Source organism: Hemicordylus capensis, chromosome 1 (genome assembly GCF_027244095.1).
Source record: "Hemicordylus capensis ecotype Gifberg chromosome 1, rHemCap1.1.pri, whole genome shotgun sequence".
NCBI lineage: Eukaryota > Metazoa > Chordata > Lepidosauria > Squamata > Cordylidae > Hemicordylus > Hemicordylus capensis.
The window spans coordinates 146,631,963-146,652,388 of record NC_069657.1 but is presented as its reverse complement, the minus strand read 5'-3'; the positions used below and the strand labels follow the sequence as shown (position 1 = coordinate 146,652,388).

The following is a 20,426-nucleotide window of genomic DNA, read 5'->3' as shown; positions in this document are numbered from 1 at the left end:
ATTAAAAACATGTTTCCGATTCAAAGTGTAGTGTAATGTGCCTAACTAACATATGTGTGTGCAATCAGTAATTACAGGTATCTAACATTCTAACAAATCCTAAATAAAACATTTAGAGAGAAGCAGAGAAAGGAGGAGGAGGAAGGGGGGGTTAGGAAGGGGGTAGCAGTGATTAGTAAGGAGGAGGAAAGTAGGGATCCAAGGCTTGTGAAGGCAGCATATTACCAGGATCAGAGGCTTGAGAGCGGTGGGGTTTTCAGCTGAAGGAGAGAGGCTGTAGCTGGGAACAGTAACTTGGGAGTGGTGGTCTGGCTTCTGGTGGTCAAGCAGGCTGGTCAAGCAGACAGTTTGCTCAGAGCGAGGCAGAGAGTGAAGGTACCATGGCTGGGCAAGTCTTGACTTCTCACTGCGCAGTGGAAATCACAGACAGTTCCTGTCCATGGACAAGAGTTCCTGCTTGTTGCCCCGTGGCTTAGCAGCAAACCCTTGGATTGCTCATGAGCAGATCTTGCTTGTAGGCAAAAAAACTGCTGGGGAGTATCATGGCTGGGGAGTCTTGACTTCTCACTTCGCAGCAGAAGTCACAGACAGTCCCTTCTCCCATGGAAAGAGTTCCTGCCTCTGATTAGCAGGGCATGAACCTTGAAAAATGGCAGTAGAATTAAGAGCACAAGTGAACCATTTGTGTCTTTCCAAACCCACAAAATTGGGCAAATGTAGACATGGTCAACATGAGAACATTTCCAGGCTGGTGACCATAGACTGTTCAGAGTTCAAAGGGACCTTGCAGGTCTTCTAGTCCAGCAAGCTGGCCTTCCACTGACTGTAACTCCCATCACCCCGAATCATAGAAGACAGTAATCAGGTATGATGGGTGTTGTAGTCCAACAGCTGGAGTGCCAAAGTTGTGCGTCTCTGCTCTAGAGACTCCACTGGTGGGCAGCTACAACCTTCCTTCCTTCTAGAACCTTACGGATTACCAGGGAATGTTGGAAACATGTGCTGCTCTTGAGGAGGTATTGTGGATTTTGAGGACAGACATCTGAGGCCCTTGCAGAAAGAGTCACAACAGCACAAATAAGGCAAACCCACCCACGCACCCCGCAAAATGTGCAAGGAGCTATAGAGTTGTAATGGGTCTTATGAAGCCCCTAGTCTGTTCCCTACACTTGACACAGGTGTTGTGAAGGCTTCAGCAGGGCAAGCCTTCTGGTGTGTACTTGGGAGAATGGCCTTGGTTCTAACCGATATCTTATGTCCCCTTCCCAGAACCCTTCCATGGCAAAAATAGTGCTGAGAAGCTCCTAGATGGACTCCACAGCTCTGCTTTGCCAGGGCACAAAGGTCGCAGAAAATCTGGTGCGAGCTCCACTTAACTCAGCATGTGGCACAAAGGGTCTCTGCCGTCTGGTGTGGAGGGGCTGGGAGTCAGTAATGGAGGGATTCTGAGTGAAGATCACTGGGTTATATCTGTCTCTGGATTAGAGCATGGATGTATGCTTTCCCTCCCAGGCAAGTTGCTGATTGAACATGCCTCTTAGATCTCCCAAACCGTGAGGGCAACTTTGGCTCTTCACATCTTTCAGTGCAGGGCTGTATATATTCCTTGGGTCAACACATTTTGCATCTGGCATTGTACGAATCTCAGCTCTCCTTAAAAATGTATGTTTCTGGACCTTGTGGCTTCTGAGAAGGCATGAAAAATGCCTTGCAAAATCTCAGAAGCCCCAAGAGCTCAAACAGGGCTCTGAATGGCTAGACTGGAGGATGTCCGTTCCCTGCCCAGCTCCCAGTAACTCACCCATGACAGGTGTTTTGTTGTTGTTTTTGCTGAATCCCACTTTTATAGGGCACTTGTCCCAGGCTTTATACTCTTCCCTCCATTCATATTGCCTAGAATATGCCAGAGAAAACCCCAAATTATTTTTGAAAACTTGCTTCTTCAAAGTCGAATTTAAAAATGCACAATAAAAAAACCCTCTGGTGGTAGTGTTGCTAAGCTTCCATATTGCCTCATGACTGCAAAATGTGAGTCCTTTTTTGAAGCAAAATTTGTTTTACTTTTTTGCCAGAGCACACACAGTCCTGTTTGTAGAATAATGGTGAGGAGAAGCCAAAGATTCTTAAAAAAAATAAATAAATCTGATGTTCTTTTTGGGCACCTGGTTTGCATGCTGTTGGCTTGCAAACACATGGTAGAGGCATGGTGAGGATGGTGTTGATTGAGAGGCATGTTCTCCATTGCCCAGTGGAGGAGGCTAGTGCTCTTCTGCTCTTTGTTCGGATGCTTCCAGGTGTTCTCGTCTGCATAGACAGAGGTGGTGGACTGAGGCTGGTGCTAGGTATCTTCTGGGATCACTTGGGCACTCCTGGGCTCTGAACCAGCAGATGCATTTCAGGGACTGATGTTGCAAACTTTGCTTTCATTCCAGAGCCAACAAAACAGATCCTCAAGCAACTGAGCAACAAAGGTGAATGTTTACTCCTTGCCTTCCTCCCCCTCCCCCCATGTATGTGGGAGACTCTCTGGGCTGGTGAGACTTCCCTGGCCCAGTTTGCACAATTAATGTGAGTGGCCTTTGGCAGATGTCTGTCCTAAAGCTAGCTGGCTCCTCCAATCCCAAATTAATTCAGGCAACCAGCTGTGAGACCAAAGCAGCCTAAAAGATGGAATGTTGGACAGGAGATTTCTCTCTCTCAGATTTCTCTGATTTTGAGGTGTTCCTTTACACTATTTATCTATTGTTTGATTTAGATACCACTTTTCATTAAAATAATCTCAAAGCGGTTTACACTATAATCAAAACAATGCATAATTTAAAATACAAAAGTACAGATAATAGAAATATAAAAATAATCTCTAGTTAAAAAGTTAAACCTCCTTCTGCAGTGGCTTTCCATTATGTTAGACCCATTGCTGCCTTGGGGTGGGGATGAAGAGGACCAAAACCACTGGAAGATGATATAATGGCATAGCTGGGGTGCAGCATATCCAAGGTTTTCTGCCTGCTTGTCTTTGGAGATAGCTGGTGTTATAGTGTGCATCTGAATGTAGGACTGGGGAACAGGACCATTAGTCATGGGGGAAGATTACATGTTTGGATAGGGAATGGATACTCCACCTTTTGCTGAATTGCCTTTTTCTTCCCCTTTTCTGCATGTGCTGCAAATCTGGAATAGGACTAAAGGTAAGGTCCAGCTATTCTGGAAGTGGGGCGAGGGGCTTAAAGATACTGGATGATTGGAAATGGGCTCTGGGTGCCTTTATAAAACATCTTCCTAAATGCATCCCTTGCTATTTCGTCCCTACACCTGTTCTTTCCTAAAGAATGGGAAGTTGGTTCTCTGCAGCTCATGTGTTCCTTGTCCATGAGTCATGAGCAAAGACACATGAGCCAATTGGGGTGAGGGCAAAGCTTCCCAAGGCACATCTCCACAGATGTCCCAGCACTGGGGCCTTCCTAAAGGGAGCCCTTGCTTGCCTCCACTTGACATAGCATGCAGATAGTGATGGAGCCCTTTTGGAGTTTGGGGAGCCCCCAAAGCCCTCCAGCAGCTTGCCCCAGCAGGAGGAGGAGGAGCAGCAGCAGCAACAGCAGCAGACACTTCCCCAGGAGTCTCTGGAAGAGTTGGCTGAAAGTGATGGCAGCGAGAACGAGATGGGGCCAGAGGAAGAGGATGAAGCTGAGGAAGAGGAGGAGAGGCTGGTAGGAACGGAGCAGGTGGCAGACTTTGCAAGCTCCTTGATGGCAGTCCTCCACTGCTGGCACTATCGGGCCAACGCTTTGCTTTTCTCCAGGGGCAGCACGGTGAGGTGCCTGTTCAACCCCTGACGCCTCCTCTCCCTCGTGCATGCTGGCTTGGTGCATGGCTCTCTGCTGCCCTCCATTCCTTTGGGCTGTCTTCTCTAAAACCTTCCTGGTTACCAGACTCTGGACCTTAAGTCTGGGCCCTAAAGGACTCCTCCGCAGGGGGATACTCACCTGCAGCTTTGCAGCTCTTTAACCCTTGAGTGTCACTAGTGACTTACTGATATCTGGTGCTTTGTGCACCCCCCCCCCGACGGGCTAACTGGATTTGTGGCTTGATAACAAAAGCAGTTCATTGGTTCTTACCATCTCTGTCTCCATGGGAGGTCCTTTTTCCACAGTTCCTTTTTCCTTTGCCTGGGAATGTACTTCCACATTAGCAGCTTGGAAATCAGTGAAACTTGTGTACTTTGAAGCAGGATCCTTGCTAAGTGCTGGTCCTGAGATCCAGCACTGTTTGCCAAATGGATCTTGCAGAGAATATACTGGCCTTCAAAGGTGGTTTAAAAACCCAACAACTGTGCTTTTCCACTGCCCCCACCTAATGTGGGCAGGGCATCTTGAGAATCAAGTCTGGAAAGCTGCTTGCTTGGAAGGAGTTGTGACTTGCAAACTGCAGGACTATTCTGTGCCAGGGAAACAAGGAAATCAAAGCCTCTGGTGTGTGTGTGTTCACCTGCCACTTGAAAGGCTGTCGAACACGGAACGAGGTGATTTTAGTTGCTTTGCCCCATGGCTAGAGTATTGGACTTGGAACTGCATTAAAACTTTTGATCGCTCATGATTGCATTTAGGTGGCTGGGGCAACCCACAATCTCTCTGCCCTCATCTGTGAATGGGAATACTAATGCTCTGCCTCCCAACAGGGGGATTAAGTTTAAATGGCATCAGGACTGTAAGGTGCTTCAGAAATGGAAATTACAATGGCCGGGGCTCTTCGATAGCTTTTGTCCTGGCATGCTGTGCATGTTTCACGAGTTCTCTTCCTTATGCTTGACCCTCTTGATGACATTCTCTGCACTTTTGTTTAGGGCAAGGGCCACAAGGCACAGGAAGGGCCCAAACGATGCCAATCTCCAGGCAGCAGTGAGAAAAATAGGATCATGGAGACTGCCTTATCTGTCCCAAAGGTGAGTGGAGTGGGTGGCAGATGCACTGCTCTGTGTGCTGCTGTTCATGCCAGTGTTAGGCAAGGAATCCCTTGGTCCCCTCCCCAAAGTAGAGACTTCAAAAACTCCAGGCCCTGGCCACACCGTTCCCACTGCCTAATCTCAAAAGTTCTTATATTGGCTATAGTACCATCTCCTTCCAGTAAACCATCCATGCTGGTCTCAGTTTGCAAACTGGGTCAATTTTACTGACTTTAGAGTTAGTGTATTTCCTGCTTTAGAAGTCTCTACTTAAACTACTACATTCTGTTGGTTGCATTTGTGTATTGCCTGTTTACTACTACTACTATGAATATTTATATACTCACTTCAACCAAAGTTCTCAAAGCAGTTTACATAGAAAAATAAATAATGCATAAATAATGCATAAATTTGGGAGCCCAAAAGGCTCACAATCTAAAAAGAAACATAAGGCAGATACCAGCAACAGCCACTGGAGGGATGTTGTGCTAGGGATGGATAGGGCCAGTTGCTCTCCTGCTGCTAAATGTAAGAGAATCACCACTTTACAAAGGTATCTCCTTCCCTCTTTACAGGGGAGTGCCTGTTTATAGGTACTCCCCAAGTTACAGATATCTGATTTAACAAAAACACCCCAGCTCCATAACATATTAAACTAAGGAAGCCCCCAACTTACAAACACCAATCTGCACACACAAACAAGTTGTCACTCTTGGGAATTATATGTGTTCCAAGTTATGAACATCTCACTTACAAACACACTTTTGGAACACAACCAGTTTGTAAGTTGAGGACTTCCTATACTTATTTAAATACCTGCCCGTAGTCTGCAAACCACTATTTTGGCTTGTGTGTGTGTGTGTAGATAGATGGAGAAGTGCTCTCTCATTTTCCCCTTGCTCTCTTTGGTGTGTGTTTCTTAGGCTCGATCAGCCATGGAGCTTGACAGGGTGTCGGAGATTTCTCCCCATAAGGAAGAGTGTCCAGAAGAGAGTCCTTCGGATCCCGAATCGATAGGGCCTCTGGAGCCACTCTTGACAAACCAACACGGAGCCTGGGATCAGTCTTCCAATGGCCTGGTGCCCACTGAAAGCACAGAGGAGCTGAAGCCGCTTAGTAGCGAGGAGGAGGAGGAGGAGGAGGATAGAAGTGCACCCCAGCCCAGAAGCATCCTCCCTCTCTCTGTGCTGGATCAGGCCAGTATCATTGCTGAGCGTTTTGCCAGCAGTCTCTCTCGGCGTAGCAGCCTGGCCCTTGAGGAGGGGAAGGGCTACCTGACCCCCAAGCAGGCCAGCCGGAGCGGCAGCGTTCTGAGCCTGGATGGCAGCGAGAAGGCCTTGTGCCGCAACAGCAGCACCAGCGACTCACAGGGCTGCAGCCTGCAGCAAGAGTCCTCGGCAGAGCCTGCCAGTGCCCGTGGAGGGAGCACCTCTGCTGGCCTGCTTGAGACGGATCGCACCTCTTGCAGGCGGAAAGAGTCCATGCTGAGCCAGCAGGACCGGTTGCTGCTGGACAAGATCAAGAGCTACTATGATTACGCTGAGCACCAGGATGCTGGCTTCAGTGTCAGGCGGAGGGAGAGCCTGTCCTACATCCCCAAAGGGCTGGTGAGGAATTCTGTCTTCAGAATCAACAGCCTTCCCCAGCCAGAGTCTGAGCAGGAGGCGCTGAAGAAGAAGAGGCTGGGCCCCTCTGTTAGCAGCGGAGCCGGTCGGACAGCAGCCTGGGTGCTGTCCAATAGGACTGCTGTGGGGTCACAGGCCCCCCACTCGGAGCCGGTCTTGGAGGAAAATCCTGCGCCCATCACTGATGCAGTATTCAGGCCACCTGCCGAGATGATTAAAGTCTGGGAGGAGATGGAGAAGCCGAGCCGAGAGTTCTGGAGTGGGAGGCTGGAAGGCGGCACTAGGGCAGGCAAGGCAAATGGGCAGGGGGCCGTGGGTGCTTCTCTGCGGCATGCAGAGCCTTCTCTGAAAGACAGGAGCCAGGAGAATGGCTTGGAGCTTCATGAGCCACTTCTCATCCTGGAGGATGAGGATCTTGGGGCCATCACAGAGGAGTCCACTGTCCCCTCCCCTGAGAGCAAGTCACCCATGGAGCGGGCTGTGCCCTCTAGGTTGCCCTGGAAGTTAGTGCAAGAGCTAGGTGGTTGTGAACAAGACCAGTATCTTCCTCGGCTGCACCCTCATATCATGCAGCTGGCCCACCTGAGTGAAGCAGAGCTGACAGAGAAGATGAAGAACAAGGTGTACCAGCTGGCCCGTCAGTACAGTCTCCGAATCAAGGGCCACAAACCCACAGTACACAGGCGGCTTGCTGAAGTGGAGGAGGAGATGAAGGCCAATGCCTTGACTGGCCAGCAGGAGGCAGTTAAAGGCAAGGGTAGGTATTGCCCAGAGGGTACTGTGCTGTCAAAGGCAATCCGTCATTGTTCCTGTTATATGAATTATGGTAATGGCTAGAGGCCACAGCTGACAACAGGATGGTTGTGGGAATGGATAAAGGATATATTATATTATATTATATTATATTATATTATATTATATTATATTATATTATATTATATTTATTTTATATTAATTTGCTTAGATAACGCTCCTCGTCTTTGGAGGCTTATGGCGGTAACAACGTTTGACAAAAACAAGACATTACATAAGAACAGCCCTGCTGGATCAGGCCCAAGGCCCATCTAGTCCAGCATCCTGTTTCACACAGTGGCCCCCCAGATGCCTCAAATATAAATATAAAACAGTTTAAAAAGATGATGTATAAAACCCACAGTTAAAAAACAAAAACAAAACTGAAAAGAATTGCCTAAAAATGTGCAGTCCAGGGCAGCACTCTGATAGCCCTACCTTCACTTCTGCAAAGTTGGCCACAGAATACATCATCTCATTAAACTGGGGCCATGGATTTGCCCACAGGAAGCAGCCTCCAAGCCAGCTGCCAGCTGCTGGGCTAGAGCAGTATTCTGTAGAAAGGGCGGAGAGAGAAATGCAGGCTGAAACAGCAGGCCCAGTGCCCAGGGACGCACTGCATGGTGGGTGCTGCTCAGAGTACAGGGTCTGCATTACTTATACCGGGGTGGGGGGACATTGGCCCTCCAGCTGTTTTTGAACTACAACTCCCAGCATCCCCAGCCACATTGTGGCTGGGGATGCTGGGAGTTGTAGTTCAAAAACAGCTAGAAGGCCAAGTTTCTCCACCCCTGACTTCTACCCTGCCAAAGCCCAGCTGGGCAGACTGTGTTGCAAGATCTTCAGGCCTTGTGACTCTTTCTTTCTCCAGAGCAGTCCTGTTTGAGCACTGTGGGCATAATTATTGTACTAAAAGAAAAGAGAGAGAACAAATTCTCACCAACAAAAGCATAATTCTATAACTTGCACACATTGTGCCAAGGAAGCAAGTCTCTCTGTGCGTGTGCTTTTTCACTGGACATGGGCAGAGGGATATTCCAGGACGCCACTTTCCTTGGAACCAGGAGGCAAGAAATTGAAATGACTTTACCAGAGAGAAGGGAGCTCTCTATACCCAGTTTGTTCCTACCTAAGGCTAGAAAGTGGGTCTGGCAAGTGCTCCGTTCTGCCTATTTGGCTATCTTCTTTATCTTCCTTTATTTCTCCTCCTCACCCCACACTTTATTCCCTTTATGTCTTTTTCACTTTATCTGTTGATAAGAGGGTAGGGAATAACTGGAGACACAGGTTGAAAGAAAAAATACTTTCTCCTCGCTAGGGAAACTCACTTAGGTTAAGCTCTGACTCCTCTCCTCTGTGAGAGAAGCAGAGGTGTACCTGACTCCATGCCATGGGTGCTTCAAAGCCACTCTAGCCACACATCTTACGGTAGCTGGGAAAGTAGCAAAGGTGAGCATGGGAATCTACCTACACTTATCCCCTCAGGCACGGCTGCCATCTTGCCTCCTTCATTTGAGGCTTACCACCAGTCTAAATTCTTCTTTGGCGAGTCTTGGAGAGGGGAGTAGGGAGCCTTCCTTAAGCCCTCAGCAGCTCTCTTTTAACATGTGGTCTGAAGTTTCCAGACTGTCCTCTTATAGGGACAGTTTCTCTCATTTCTCTGCTTGGTCTGCAGCATCCTGAGGTCATCGATCATGATCTCTGTCCAGGATAGTTTCCAAGCCCATGGTCACATTGGGCATGCCCTACATCTTAAGGCTTGGGGAGGGACTATAGACTGTCCAACTCAGATTCCTCATCAGGAAGGTGGACTTGGAGAATGCCACTTGTACCACAAGTCGTCTTGTAAACATCAGCGTAAGGGACACAGGGAGTGCTCTTCTCCTTGCTCCTCTGACTCCCAGCAACCATTCCTTCTCCAGGGATCAGAGGTGGAGGTATTGTCAGGTGAGGCAGAGGTGCCTAGGTTGGGTCAGTCTTCCCCTCTAGAGCCTCCCCTACCCCACGTGCCCTTTCCCACTCCCAACCAGCATAATCTCAACCATTCATCCATTTAACAGGAACAGAATGTAACTTTCATTAGGGTCCAATCCTATTTGGGATAGTTTCCCAGAGCCTTATTTAGATATTATGGAGATGGAATTGGTGGAGGTCCAAGAGCATAAGAAAGGCGATCATTTCTGGCTTGATATTCTGAGCAGGAAGGTTTCAGTCAGGATAGACATTTCCTACTGCAAATAGGGTCTTAAAATTCTTAACAACTTGCAGCTCTCTACTCCCTAAGCTGAGCAGCTTCTGGCTGTCTTTAAGAGAGTATTGCATAGTTGCAGGGCTACAGTTAATGGATAAAGAAATAAGTCTACTGAGTTCTGGATGTAGGAATGGCCCTTATTGCAGTCAGTGGGCCCAGCATGTCCACCTCTTCTTCCTGCCCCAGAGCTGCTTCACTCATCATTTGCTGGTTTTTCTCCTAGGCAAGTGGAAGCCAGCCTTGACCCTCCTCAACTACGAGCAAGTTGTGCTGCAGGAGTCCAGCCCACTGTCCTTGCTCTCCTCCTCGTCACAGGAGAAGTCGCCCAAGCGCTTCTCTTTCAGCCCCCACTCCAGCAGCCCTCGGCTTTCTTCCCCCACCAATACTGTATCACACAGTCCCCTCAGCCCCATTGTAGCCGAGAAGTTCCACTGGCCCGATGTGCAGGAGCTGAAGTCCAAGTATTCCTGTCGAGCTGGGCCTCAGAACTGCAGGCCCCAGCCAGTCAACAGGAGTCGTTCGGCACCTGAAAAAATGGTGGACACTAGTAGAAGGAATGTGAAAACAGGAGAGAATTCCCAGCAGGAGGGGAGACACAGCTGCAGGAGGGAGGCCCCATCTGACTCCACCCCCAAGGACCATGCCTGTGATGCTCACAAGCAATTCTGTGTTATGGCCAAGGCCTCCCTGGAGAACAGTCAGCAGGTGATAGTCATGGAGAAGCTGCTGGATGTTACTGGTGAACCTGATGAGAGTTATGTGCAGATTCGGTCCCCTACATCCCGAGAGAAGATCTCTCTCAAGGCTGTGGTGGAGCGGTGCAAGGCCTACCAGGACTCGGAAGAGTACCGCAGGCGTGAGGAGGACATTCAGGAAGCAGCTGCCCAGAAAGCACTTCAGCAAGTCTGCCGGGAGAAAACAGATAGCAGCCAGCAGAGCCTGGTCAAGAACCTGAGGGAGAAATTCCAGACCCTGAACTCCAACACCTGAGCATCTATTGCTGCCACATCACTAAGTCCTGCTCTCTTGAAAGTACTTGAGGATATCCCAGTCATCTCCTCCAGCTTTTTGGGAGGGGGGAGGTCTGTACAGCAGTCTGATCCTCCTGCAGGGATTGCTCCTCCTCCTCTTTTCTGCATATGCACCGCCTCCTACCCATGTGGACAACTAACTGCCCTGATCTTCTGGGAAGCTACATCTTGGAATGAGTTCTCTGTTCCGTCTTTGTGCATTCTGAGCAGGGTTCCACCTCTTTTGAAACATTTAAGCAACTTCAACAAGGTGTCATCTTGCTGCAGGCCTGCTGTGGCAGCGCCATTGGGCAGTGTGCTTTTAATACACCTCCTGGAAGCCTGGAGTTTTCTTCTAGAGCAGGCATGCCACAAATCAGCTGCTTATATACTATGTACTGAAGAAAGGTGCATTCAGGACCAGGCACGGCTGGGAATTCCCTGCTTTGTCAAGCCAGCGCAGGAAGAGTGAGCCTTTTACTGTGCAGTCTCATAGGAGAATAAGTTATTGTTCCATGACCTTTTTAAAAAAAGAATGTAATTTTACTGTGGTTGGGAGTTTTGATTGGTTCCAGGCCTCCCAGTCTAAGAATATATAATCTAATAATATTGGTTGTGTACACATTTCAGTCTGTATGTACTGTGCAATAACCACTTTTGACTAGAGAATGTGGCTTTGTCGTCTTCATTGGGGGAAGGGGCAAGAAGATCCCCCAAAAGGCTACCCTTTCCAGGCAACTGCTCCCTCACACTTCATGTGTGCAAAGCAGCTGATAAGAGATGAGAACTCTCTGCAGTTACTTGTGGAAAGGGCTAACACTGTGGATCTGGTCCAAAGTGGTGCTGCTGAGATGTTTCAGGGCTCCTACCATAGATCCTGGAGACCCACACATCCCCAGCCCAGCTTCCTAGCACAATACCTATCTTGATGAAGGTGCATTTCATCAATATATCAGACCAGAGAAGACACTGCATTCCTATCTCTTAGCCTTCATTAGATCAAAATTTTCTAAGGTGGAACACTTCACCTAGGGATTATGGCAGTCCAGGAGGACAGTGTTATGAGACTTGAGGTTGGTTAGGGGATTCTGTAGCTGCTTGGTCTTATTATCATACCACGCTGAAGGTCAGGCAGTGACAACAGAGAGATAGGAGGCATCAGCAGATTCTGTTTGAGTGGGCAGAAGGCAGAGAATGGATGGAATTTTTATCACCTGAAGCAAAAGTAGGGGCTCGAGTTCAACAATCATTTAATATATCCTCTGTGCTTTCCAGTCTGGGCTCTTTTATACTTCTCTGTAGTTCAGAATATTGTAGTTGTTTATCACTGCAAGGGAGAGCTAACCACTTCTGTTATGGAAACAAGTGAAAATATAGCAAAGCAACAAAAATCAAGAGGGCTGCAGTTCATGAAACAAAACACCTTGAAGGGAATATCTTCTGGTTACTCCTAAACTCCTTCAGAATGTTCCCTTTTGTAAGCTTGAAGGATGGGTATACTGACCACAAAAATGACTGTATATTGTATTGGTGGGTAGGATTAGCAGGAACAGGGGAGACATGCTGCTTCTATATCACAGCAGGCTCAGGAAAGCATGTTGCACATAGAATTGATGTTTAGGAAAGAGAATGATTTGGCAAAGCCTTGGCCTTCCCACAATATCCCCTAATCCAGTACTGACAGTGCACTGCCCTAGTAATTTATAATAGTACTAGCCTACCCACACAGAGCATCTGTGCGCTTTTGGGGGCCGTCTGTTCCCTCCTGCTCCACTCTCTCTTGCCCTCCCTTCTGCCCCATACTCTCTCACCCTCCCTCCCCCTCCCGCCCCACACTCTCTCGCCCTCCCTTTCTCTCCTCCTCCCTCCCCTTCTGTTCCTCTCCTCCTTCCCCCCACCTGCATTGTGCATTTTACCTCAGCGGGTGGCGAACAGGGAACCTCCTCCCAAGCGGCGAAGTCCAACCGCCCATTTCCCTCCCACCCCGGCCTCCAACGGGAGCCCGGGGCTTCACGCTGTCGCCTGTTTCCCACTCACCCTTCTCACCGGTGCCTCCTCTGGCTGTCCTGCTGCCGCTGCCTCCCACTCCCGGCGGCCAGGCCAGGCTGTGCTGCCGCCTTGTCCTTTCCTGGGATGGCCTGACTTGGCCAGGCCGTCCAACCGGCTCCCGGCGGGCCCGCCTCCTCAGGCTGTTTTGCGGCCCACCGATAATGCCCGCTGCCACTTTTTATTGCCCGCAACTCTTGCCCTTTGGCAGCAGAACTCTCACGATGTGTCGTGAGAATTCCGCTGCCAAATCCAGGACACACATACCGGCTAAGAGAATTAAATATATAGATTAGTACTCGTAAAGCTAAGTGCTTAAAGCATTAACTAATATGAGTACTAATATCCTTGCCAAGTGCTTAAAGCACTTCACACTTATCACCAAAAAAACCACCTTCCCCCAAAGGCTGTAAGGTGGTGGAGATGTCATAGCCTGGGGCTAGGGCACATGCTTTGTATGCAGGAAGTCCAGTACCTCCCCAGTAGGACAGAGAAACACCTCTGCATGAAACCCTGCAGAGCTGCTGCTAGTCAGTGATAGCAAAACTGAACCTGATGGGGCATAAGGCAGTTTCATATGTTCAGGAAGTAGGTAAGCTGATATCTTAATCCCTAGGTTCCAGAGAAAGGTTTTACCAAAGGTTATCGGGTACAATCATGGCAGTGTTGAAATTTGAAGCCGCGACCACCATTGAGCAGGGCTAGCTCAAAAGGACAGAAATGACACACAATCCCAGAACCAGGAAGGGTTTATTTGTTAATTTATTAGAAAAATGTTATTAAATTGCTTCTGAAGCACATTCTGAAGCTTTAGCTCTTTTCTCTGGACAGTGGAAGCACATTGGAGCAGGTGGATCTTGGTGTCTAGCCATCAAAATAAAAAAAGAATTAACCCCAACCCCAGGAACCTGTATGAAAGGTACTGGGCTGCTTCAGCTGTTCTCCTTTTGCCACGAAACAGTCCATGCTACTCAGAAGCAAACATGTTCTGGGCCTGGTGATGTGGAACTCTGTTACTCCTGCATCAGTGGGGTCTTGGAGAGCTAAGCTGGATGGGAGAGCAGCTTAACGGAGGTGAAGCCACTTGGCAGGCCTGAGAGCTGAATCAAGCCCTCTAAGGTGGAAGAGCTGGGCGCAGCCAGGCAGGGTGAGGTTGCAACTCACCAGATGGCAAATGTTCCCTACGGGGCCAACAGCAACATTCCTGGTCTGTAATGGGTAGGAGCACAATGCAGTGAGTGATAGTGCTACATTGATAACTGTACTTGAAACCTGCCAGGCTGAGACCAAGACTTTAGGAAGGGGGAAGGGAAGGGAGCATAACTCATATGCTGTGTACAAAAAAAGGGGTGTGAGTGAGCAAGTGAAAGAGAGAAACAGCATAGTAAAAAATGTACACAAGGTTTACACAAAAATCCTACTAGCACATAGTGCAGGGCAGTGATCATAAACCAGGAATAGTCTCAAAGAGCATTTTGGCCTAGCATTGTGGTCTGTCTTCTGAAAACAAGCATTGCACCATACATACACGAAACTCAAGAGTCACAGGTGAAAGGATTCCCCAAGGAAGGCAGTGGTGGTGGAGCTTGCTATCCAAGATGCCTCTGAAGCCCCAAAGGCTGGTGAACAAGTGCAATTGGATAGCATGGTCAGCAGCGATTACTTTTCCTGGTGGCATTTGCAGGAGAGTCATGACTCAATCCATCCTAATTCTCATGTGCTTTATTATTTTATGTGAAACCGTTCCTAAAGCTGCAGAATCCCTAGTACTCAAGATCTTTTCCAGGCTATGAGGGGTGTGTGTGTGTCATTTTCCACACGAGTCAGAGACTTGCACTTCTTTTTCTCAGGATTAATTAAGCCATTCTGTACTCACTTGGGAATGCAGATTAGTGTCCCTTTCCCCCATAAGTATGGAGTGGGGGCAATCCCAGCCTTTCAGCACCCTGAATTAGGAGTATGGCAGGGAGATTAGAGGATTAAGGGTACTCCTAACTCATGGTAAGTGATTGTGAGTGAGCAGACTGGATGGCAATTTGAGGGTAAGCAGCTAAGACAACACTGTCTTATCAGGCAAGGATATTTACTTCAAGCAAGTGCACTGAGCATATGAGGTGGACCTGAAAAGCGATCCCTGGTATAGGAATTTCCTTTTGACCTCTTGGATCTCTCCTTTGTGTCCATGAGGCACCTTTTCACTGAACTCGGTTTCCATGCTCGCTTCTGGGAATGGAACTTGAGGGCATTCTGCATAAGCAGAAGATCTGCCCAGTACTACAGTTTTCCCCAGACAGTCGGATTAAAGCTGCCTTGTATGGTGCTTCTTTTCATCACAACAACCTGCCCCCAAGCAGAGTTTTAAATGCACCTAAGCTCATTGGTTGGATCAAGCACAAGCCTTGCATGCAGAAGATCCCAGGTGCAATTCCTGGCATTTCCAGGTAAGGCTGGGAATGACCCTGCCTGAAGCCTTGGAGAGCTGCTGACAGTCAGTGTAGACTCAGATGAGACTGAGCTAGATGGACCAACAGTCTGATACAGTATAAGACAGCTTCATTTGCTCATCTGGTCAATGAGTAAGTGTGCTGAATCTTGCATAACACTGGGCTCCACATCTGTAGTAGCAATGTTGTGGATTGACCACAAGTATTTAAGACTGTGTTGTTACAACATGCTACTTTACATGTTCCTGCTAGACAAGAAGTATTAGATGGTTGGCCTTCTACTACAAGGGCATATATGGCATCATCTGCTCTTCCCTGGAGTTCCCAACTGTAACACATCAGGGCCTATTGAGTAATACAGTGTTCAGTAAAACTGCCAGTTTTGTTTTTCACCTCTTGTTCTACACTGTAAGTATTCATTTATTTCCCTGAAGAATTGAGTTAGAGAGAGAACCAAATCCTGTGCAATTTGGCACAATCTGTGATGCAGCTCTAGAATATACCAGTATCCTAAAAGTTGGCTTGGTGGTAGCTTGGTGTACATACAACTTCCAAACATAAAGGAAACCAAAGGTTTCCTTTATGGCAGTGAAGGGCTGGCAGGTTAGCTGTTGGAATACAGAACTACATTCACAGTATTCAGTGGTATTCATGCTGTGTTAATCCATGACACAGAATACTATAATAAAAGCAGCTTAGTTGTATAGCTTTTATAAGCAATCTAGCATTGTGGAAAATCTGATGTTCCCATCACAACAGCAAGACAGCCAATGTGGACTACCCATTACAGCCCAGGAGCGCTGGAAAAATGTAATACTTTGAAACTTAACAAAAAGTAACACCTGGGAATGTCCTCTGCTTCAGCCTCAAGGTTTTACTTTTGCGCCTGGATCCACAGTCACGGGAATCTCCTTTCAGCAAAGCTCTCCTCCTCTCCACAGCTGCTGGTGGGTGCAAGGCAAAGAAGAGCCCCTCAATCTCTCAAGAGCATCTCTTGCACCAAGAGATGGTTTGTCACTTCTGTTAGAGTCGGGAGGATCAGGCTCTACGTGGTGTTTACAGAGCTTGCTCACTCCTGGAGTGATGATTATGGGAGGCCCCTAGGTTAAGGCACTTTCAGTATGGTCTATGGCATCCCCAAAGAAAATGTGATGGATTCTTAGAAACAGCAATGAGCCCTAGGGGTGGAGTGCTCAAAAGACAATTGAACAATGGGAGTCTGGTATTACAGGAACCCCAACAAGTCCCAGCCCATATTACCATCCCTGCAAAGAGGCCATTGTGAGAGAAGGCCATTCTGTAAGCTCCTCTTAATGCCATAAGCTATTAGCTCCCTAGGAATATGTTCCCCCAAAGCAATTCAGCTGAGCTGCTGTTTGCCTGTTGAGCTGAATTGTTGCCCTTAATAAGGGGCTGGTGGAGTTCATAAATTCAGGATTAGAATGTGCCTGTATATATTTTAAGTAGCCATTCTCACACACACATACACTTGACAGGCAGAGGGTATCTGCAGGAGGGGGCAGCTGGGACTAGCACTGTGCAGCTGCAGTGACTGAGCCACACACCACTCTAAAAAAGGTGCAAGCAGTTCAGTGAACTATTGTAGGCCATGCTTGGGTGCAACAGGGGCTCAAAGAGAACAATGGAGGAGCCATTTGCTTTGGAGAGCTGGGCCAGCACAGAACCAAGTGTTTCCAGAATGCTGACCGGACACCCAGATTCAGGCTAGTTACAAAGAACACCAGCATAAATAATGGGATTACTATAAATTCATTAAGTAACACGGGCCACTATCCACCAAGAGTTAGTTACAACGAAGCCCCAATGGACTCAATAGGGCTGAAGTTCATCAAAACAATTTCCCATTTCATGGTTTGCAAGGACTTTATTGCAACTTAACTTTTGCTGGATTGTGCTTATAAGCATTTATAGCAGGTGAATATAATTCTACTCTCCTGAAATAGAAGTATTTCAAACACATCTCAACTGTAACCAATTTAGTGCAGAACTCTGAACATGGGTGATGTCCTTGTTTTGTTGCTATCCTGATACATTATAATCAGCCGGGTGAGTGGAAGACAGGTCAAATCTTTTGGGTGAGAAAAAGACTTCTGTGCTTTGTGACATAGTACTGTGCATGTAAGTGTGTGTCACAAGTGTCTACAGAGAAGAGTACCTGCCCTGCTGAAATCAATCTTCCAGCATCAGCATTGCTACAATCCAGAAGCTGGGCTCAAGGCATTCTTGAGGGAAGGGGCCCTTCATTTCTGACTCCACAGATGACAGTGAAGTTCCATGAGACAGTTCTGTTCCAACAGAAATTAGGGGAAGCAGCTTATGGGGACCTTGGTTTTCAGTAGGAACTGGGGACAAATTTCCAAGCTCTGTAGGAAGAGAAACTGCTCCAGAATCACACATAGAGCTTGCAAGTTTTCACCAACCCCCCTTTCGGCTGCCTAGGTCCCTGCTAGCCTCCTTTCCTTTGAAATGTCCCTGAAATTGACATGCCTCTTTCTATTGAAGCAAGGTGTTTGGGGGTGTTTTTAGTGGTGTCCACTTGGTCTACAAAGCATCACACACAAGATAAGCCTTGCTGAACTGCCTTTCCAGTGAGTCAAGCAAGGATACTTAACTCATTGCTCTGCTTTAGAGAATACTGGCTATCTTGGAGCAGGGATGTTGCTTTCCTATCTGAAGCACTGGCTAGATGCCCTTTGGGAAGACATGGGGATGTCATGGGAAATGAGAAGCAGGGCTGTGTTGAGGAGATGAGAACAGTGCTGAGTGGGGCCAGGAGTGCCCAGGGACACTCACACATGCAGTTTTCCATTACGCACATTAGAGCAGAGGCATTTGACTGGACCAAGCCACCTGTTTGGCTATTTCTTTTTGGGAAAGAAGCTGAATCTCTTCTCCTTCTCTTTCTTGGTCAGACTCACATCCATGGTAGTGATGGAAGGCAGAGGCAGGCTTTGGGCCTTGGTTTTAATGCTTTGGGATTCAATTATTGCTGTGCTGAAGCCCTGGAGCCAGGTGTGCATCTCGTCCTGTTGGAGCAAGGGACCAAAACAAAACTACTTTATCAATGTCAGCTGCCAAGCAAAACAAAAAGCAGAAAGATTCCTTAAAAAAAAAAAAAAAAAATCAAGAATAGGTTTCAGAATAAGACATTTTGTATTTATATTTGTTAGAAGTAAGAAGTCTATGTAGTCCAGTTAAAATTAATTGTGCATATTGTATGTTTATTACAAATTTGTGTAGTTTTATGTCTCCTTAATACCCCACACCCCTCCAATTTTGGATCAAAAACACTGTCACTTTGTGGCTAGCAGAGGGACTGAAGGAACGAACAGCTGAAACTAAGGAAGACCCAAACTCAAAAGCAAAGTGGACTGAGAAGCCAAGAAATCTAACTGCCAAATGGATTACTGGCCCCAACACAAAGAAAAGAGGCAGGACCGTACTGTGTTTCATTCACTCTGCTCATGGAATCCTGCTTGGAGCACTCATTACTTTGGCTTCCTACCTTCCCCCCCCCCTTGGGAAATCAAGCCTCGCTGGCTTTCAAAGAGGCTCTTCTAGCCACTAATACCTCTATTTCCACATCATCCAAATTGGGGTAGCTTTAATGAAAACACAAGTCCAAGTAACTATTCAGTTGCCCTCTGCATTTCCCTGAAGTTTTGAGGATAGCCATTTTAGGGTCAATCTCCTGAGGAGAGGGTACTGGAGACCTGAGGTGTTATTGTAATATCTATTTAATATATAGCAGAGCAAGTGGGACGTGAGCAGGCCACATGGCCTGGCAGTGCTGATCCTAAAGTACACCCACCAATACCCCCAAAGCAACCACACTCTCCTTTAGCTCCCCGCCTTACCCCAAGCTGCTCCCTGCTAACCAACCTCCCAAACTTAACATGGTTTCTCTGATGAATACAAGCTCCCTCTTCCCCACCCTCAGATGAAAGTCCAAGCCTATTTCAGCTTCCACTCAGACAAGCAGGTGTGACCTTCCCTAACTGACCTCAGGTACATTCACTGTTAATGGCTCAGCCATACTAAAGCTAAAGGGACTCTTTTAATATCAAACAACATGGCCCAGAACAATACCAATTATTTCAGTGCTTGATAAATCACAGTATTCTACACTGGTACTTTCAGCTATATATGTCACCGCAGGGCCTATCCTTTGTAGCAGTGATCATCCCAGAATGCATGACATCACCTACCTCATCTTTGCCATGAAAGAGCCATTCACTCCCATTGCTGAGTCTGCAAAGGACAAAAATCCAAAAACTTTATGTGATACATGGATCTAGATCCTTTTAACAGGACAAGGACACAGGTTTCCACTAGACCAGGAGGGGAATAAACTTGGAAAGGAAATACAGGAGAGACAACTTTGTTTGTGACCCCCTCACCCCGGTGAAGCATAATTGCCTACATTATGAACTACTTCAACACGCAAGGAAGCAAGAATTTGGGACCTGAATATAAATAGGTGGCAACATTATATGCACGGATGCATAAGAATACAGGAGATTGCATAAACAGAGTTGTGTGTGTAGCTGCATTTGCACAATTTTTTCATTTGCACAGAAGTGCTCTTGCACAACTGCATGTATGTTTAGTCAAAAGGCACATGGGATAATGTGCAGTATGTCAGCCGCTATATTGAATAAACATTTCTCCAAAACATCCCTTTTACGATAGGTCTTTCACCTGAACCTTAAAAGGCAAATCCTGTCCATACAACCTCTCTGTCATTCATTAGGAAGTCTACATATGTTAAGGATGCTCATCTTGCTAAAGAGCCACTATGACCCTTTACCTGAAGACAGTCTAGTCTGCTTTAGTCTTTGCTCAAAAGAGGCTCATACAGAAACAAAGCTTAAGAATAGTGCCAGCAGCTTGCCCTTACCTCAACTTGAAGACATGTTTCTTCTTCTTGTAATCAGCAGCTACTTCACAGAAGGCATTCTTCAGCCGGAAAGGCTCCTCTCCATGGTAAGGCACACCCAAGGCTAAGCTCTTGGCATCCTTATAGAATGTCAGTTCACTGTTCCTGAGTACGCAGTATAACGTATTCCAGGACCTAGCAGCAAGCAAGAAACCTCTCTTATTATGGGGACTCTACAAAGACAACCACAGGGCTCTGTGGGCACCAGGAGTCGAAATCGACTTGACAGCACACTTGACCTTTACAGACTAAGTTAAACAGCAGGACTCTTCTAAGACTTCCACGTAAGCTGCTCAGAAGATATATAAAGGTAAAGTGTGCCATCAAGTCAATTTCGACTCCTGGCTCCCACAGAGCCC

General features: G+C 47.3%; 2 protein-coding genes across 7 annotated transcripts in view; one reads left to right on the top strand and one right to left on the bottom strand.

Annotated features, from left to right (window-relative positions):
* The window catches only part of PLEKHG3 (pleckstrin homology and RhoGEF domain containing G3), a 37,331-nt gene extending 26,045 nt beyond the window's left edge, over positions 1-11,286 (top strand). Inside the window, exons 13-19 of the mRNA XM_053283991.1 lie at positions 1,270-1,359; positions 2,433-2,471; positions 3,181-3,188; positions 3,498-3,809; positions 4,841-4,939; positions 5,863-7,321; positions 9,831-11,286. Of these exons, the coding sequence (XP_053139966.1) occupies positions 1,270-1,359; positions 2,433-2,471; positions 3,181-3,188; positions 3,498-3,809; positions 4,841-4,939; positions 5,863-7,321; positions 9,831-10,597 (2,774 nt within the window). The 3' untranslated portion in view covers positions 10,598-11,286. The remainder of the gene's footprint in view (positions 1-1,269; positions 1,360-2,432; positions 2,472-3,180; positions 3,189-3,497; positions 3,810-4,840; positions 4,940-5,862; positions 7,322-9,830) is intronic.
* Positions 11,287-13,407: 2,121 nt separating this feature from the next.
* SPTB (spectrin beta, erythrocytic) overlaps positions 13,408-20,426 on the bottom strand; it is a 181,879-nt gene continuing 174,860 nt past the window's right edge. For all 6 annotated transcript variants that reach the window (XM_053254828.1, XM_053254819.1, XM_053254861.1 and 3 more), the window contains 3 exons: positions 20,029-20,202; positions 19,337-19,379; positions 13,408-18,154 (listed from right to left, as the gene is read on the bottom strand). In XM_053254828.1, coding sequence (XP_053110803.1) covers positions 17,987-18,154; positions 19,337-19,379; positions 20,029-20,202 — 385 coding nt within the window. In that variant the 3' untranslated portion in view covers positions 13,408-17,986. The remainder of the gene's footprint in view (positions 18,155-19,336; positions 19,380-20,028; positions 20,203-20,426) is intronic.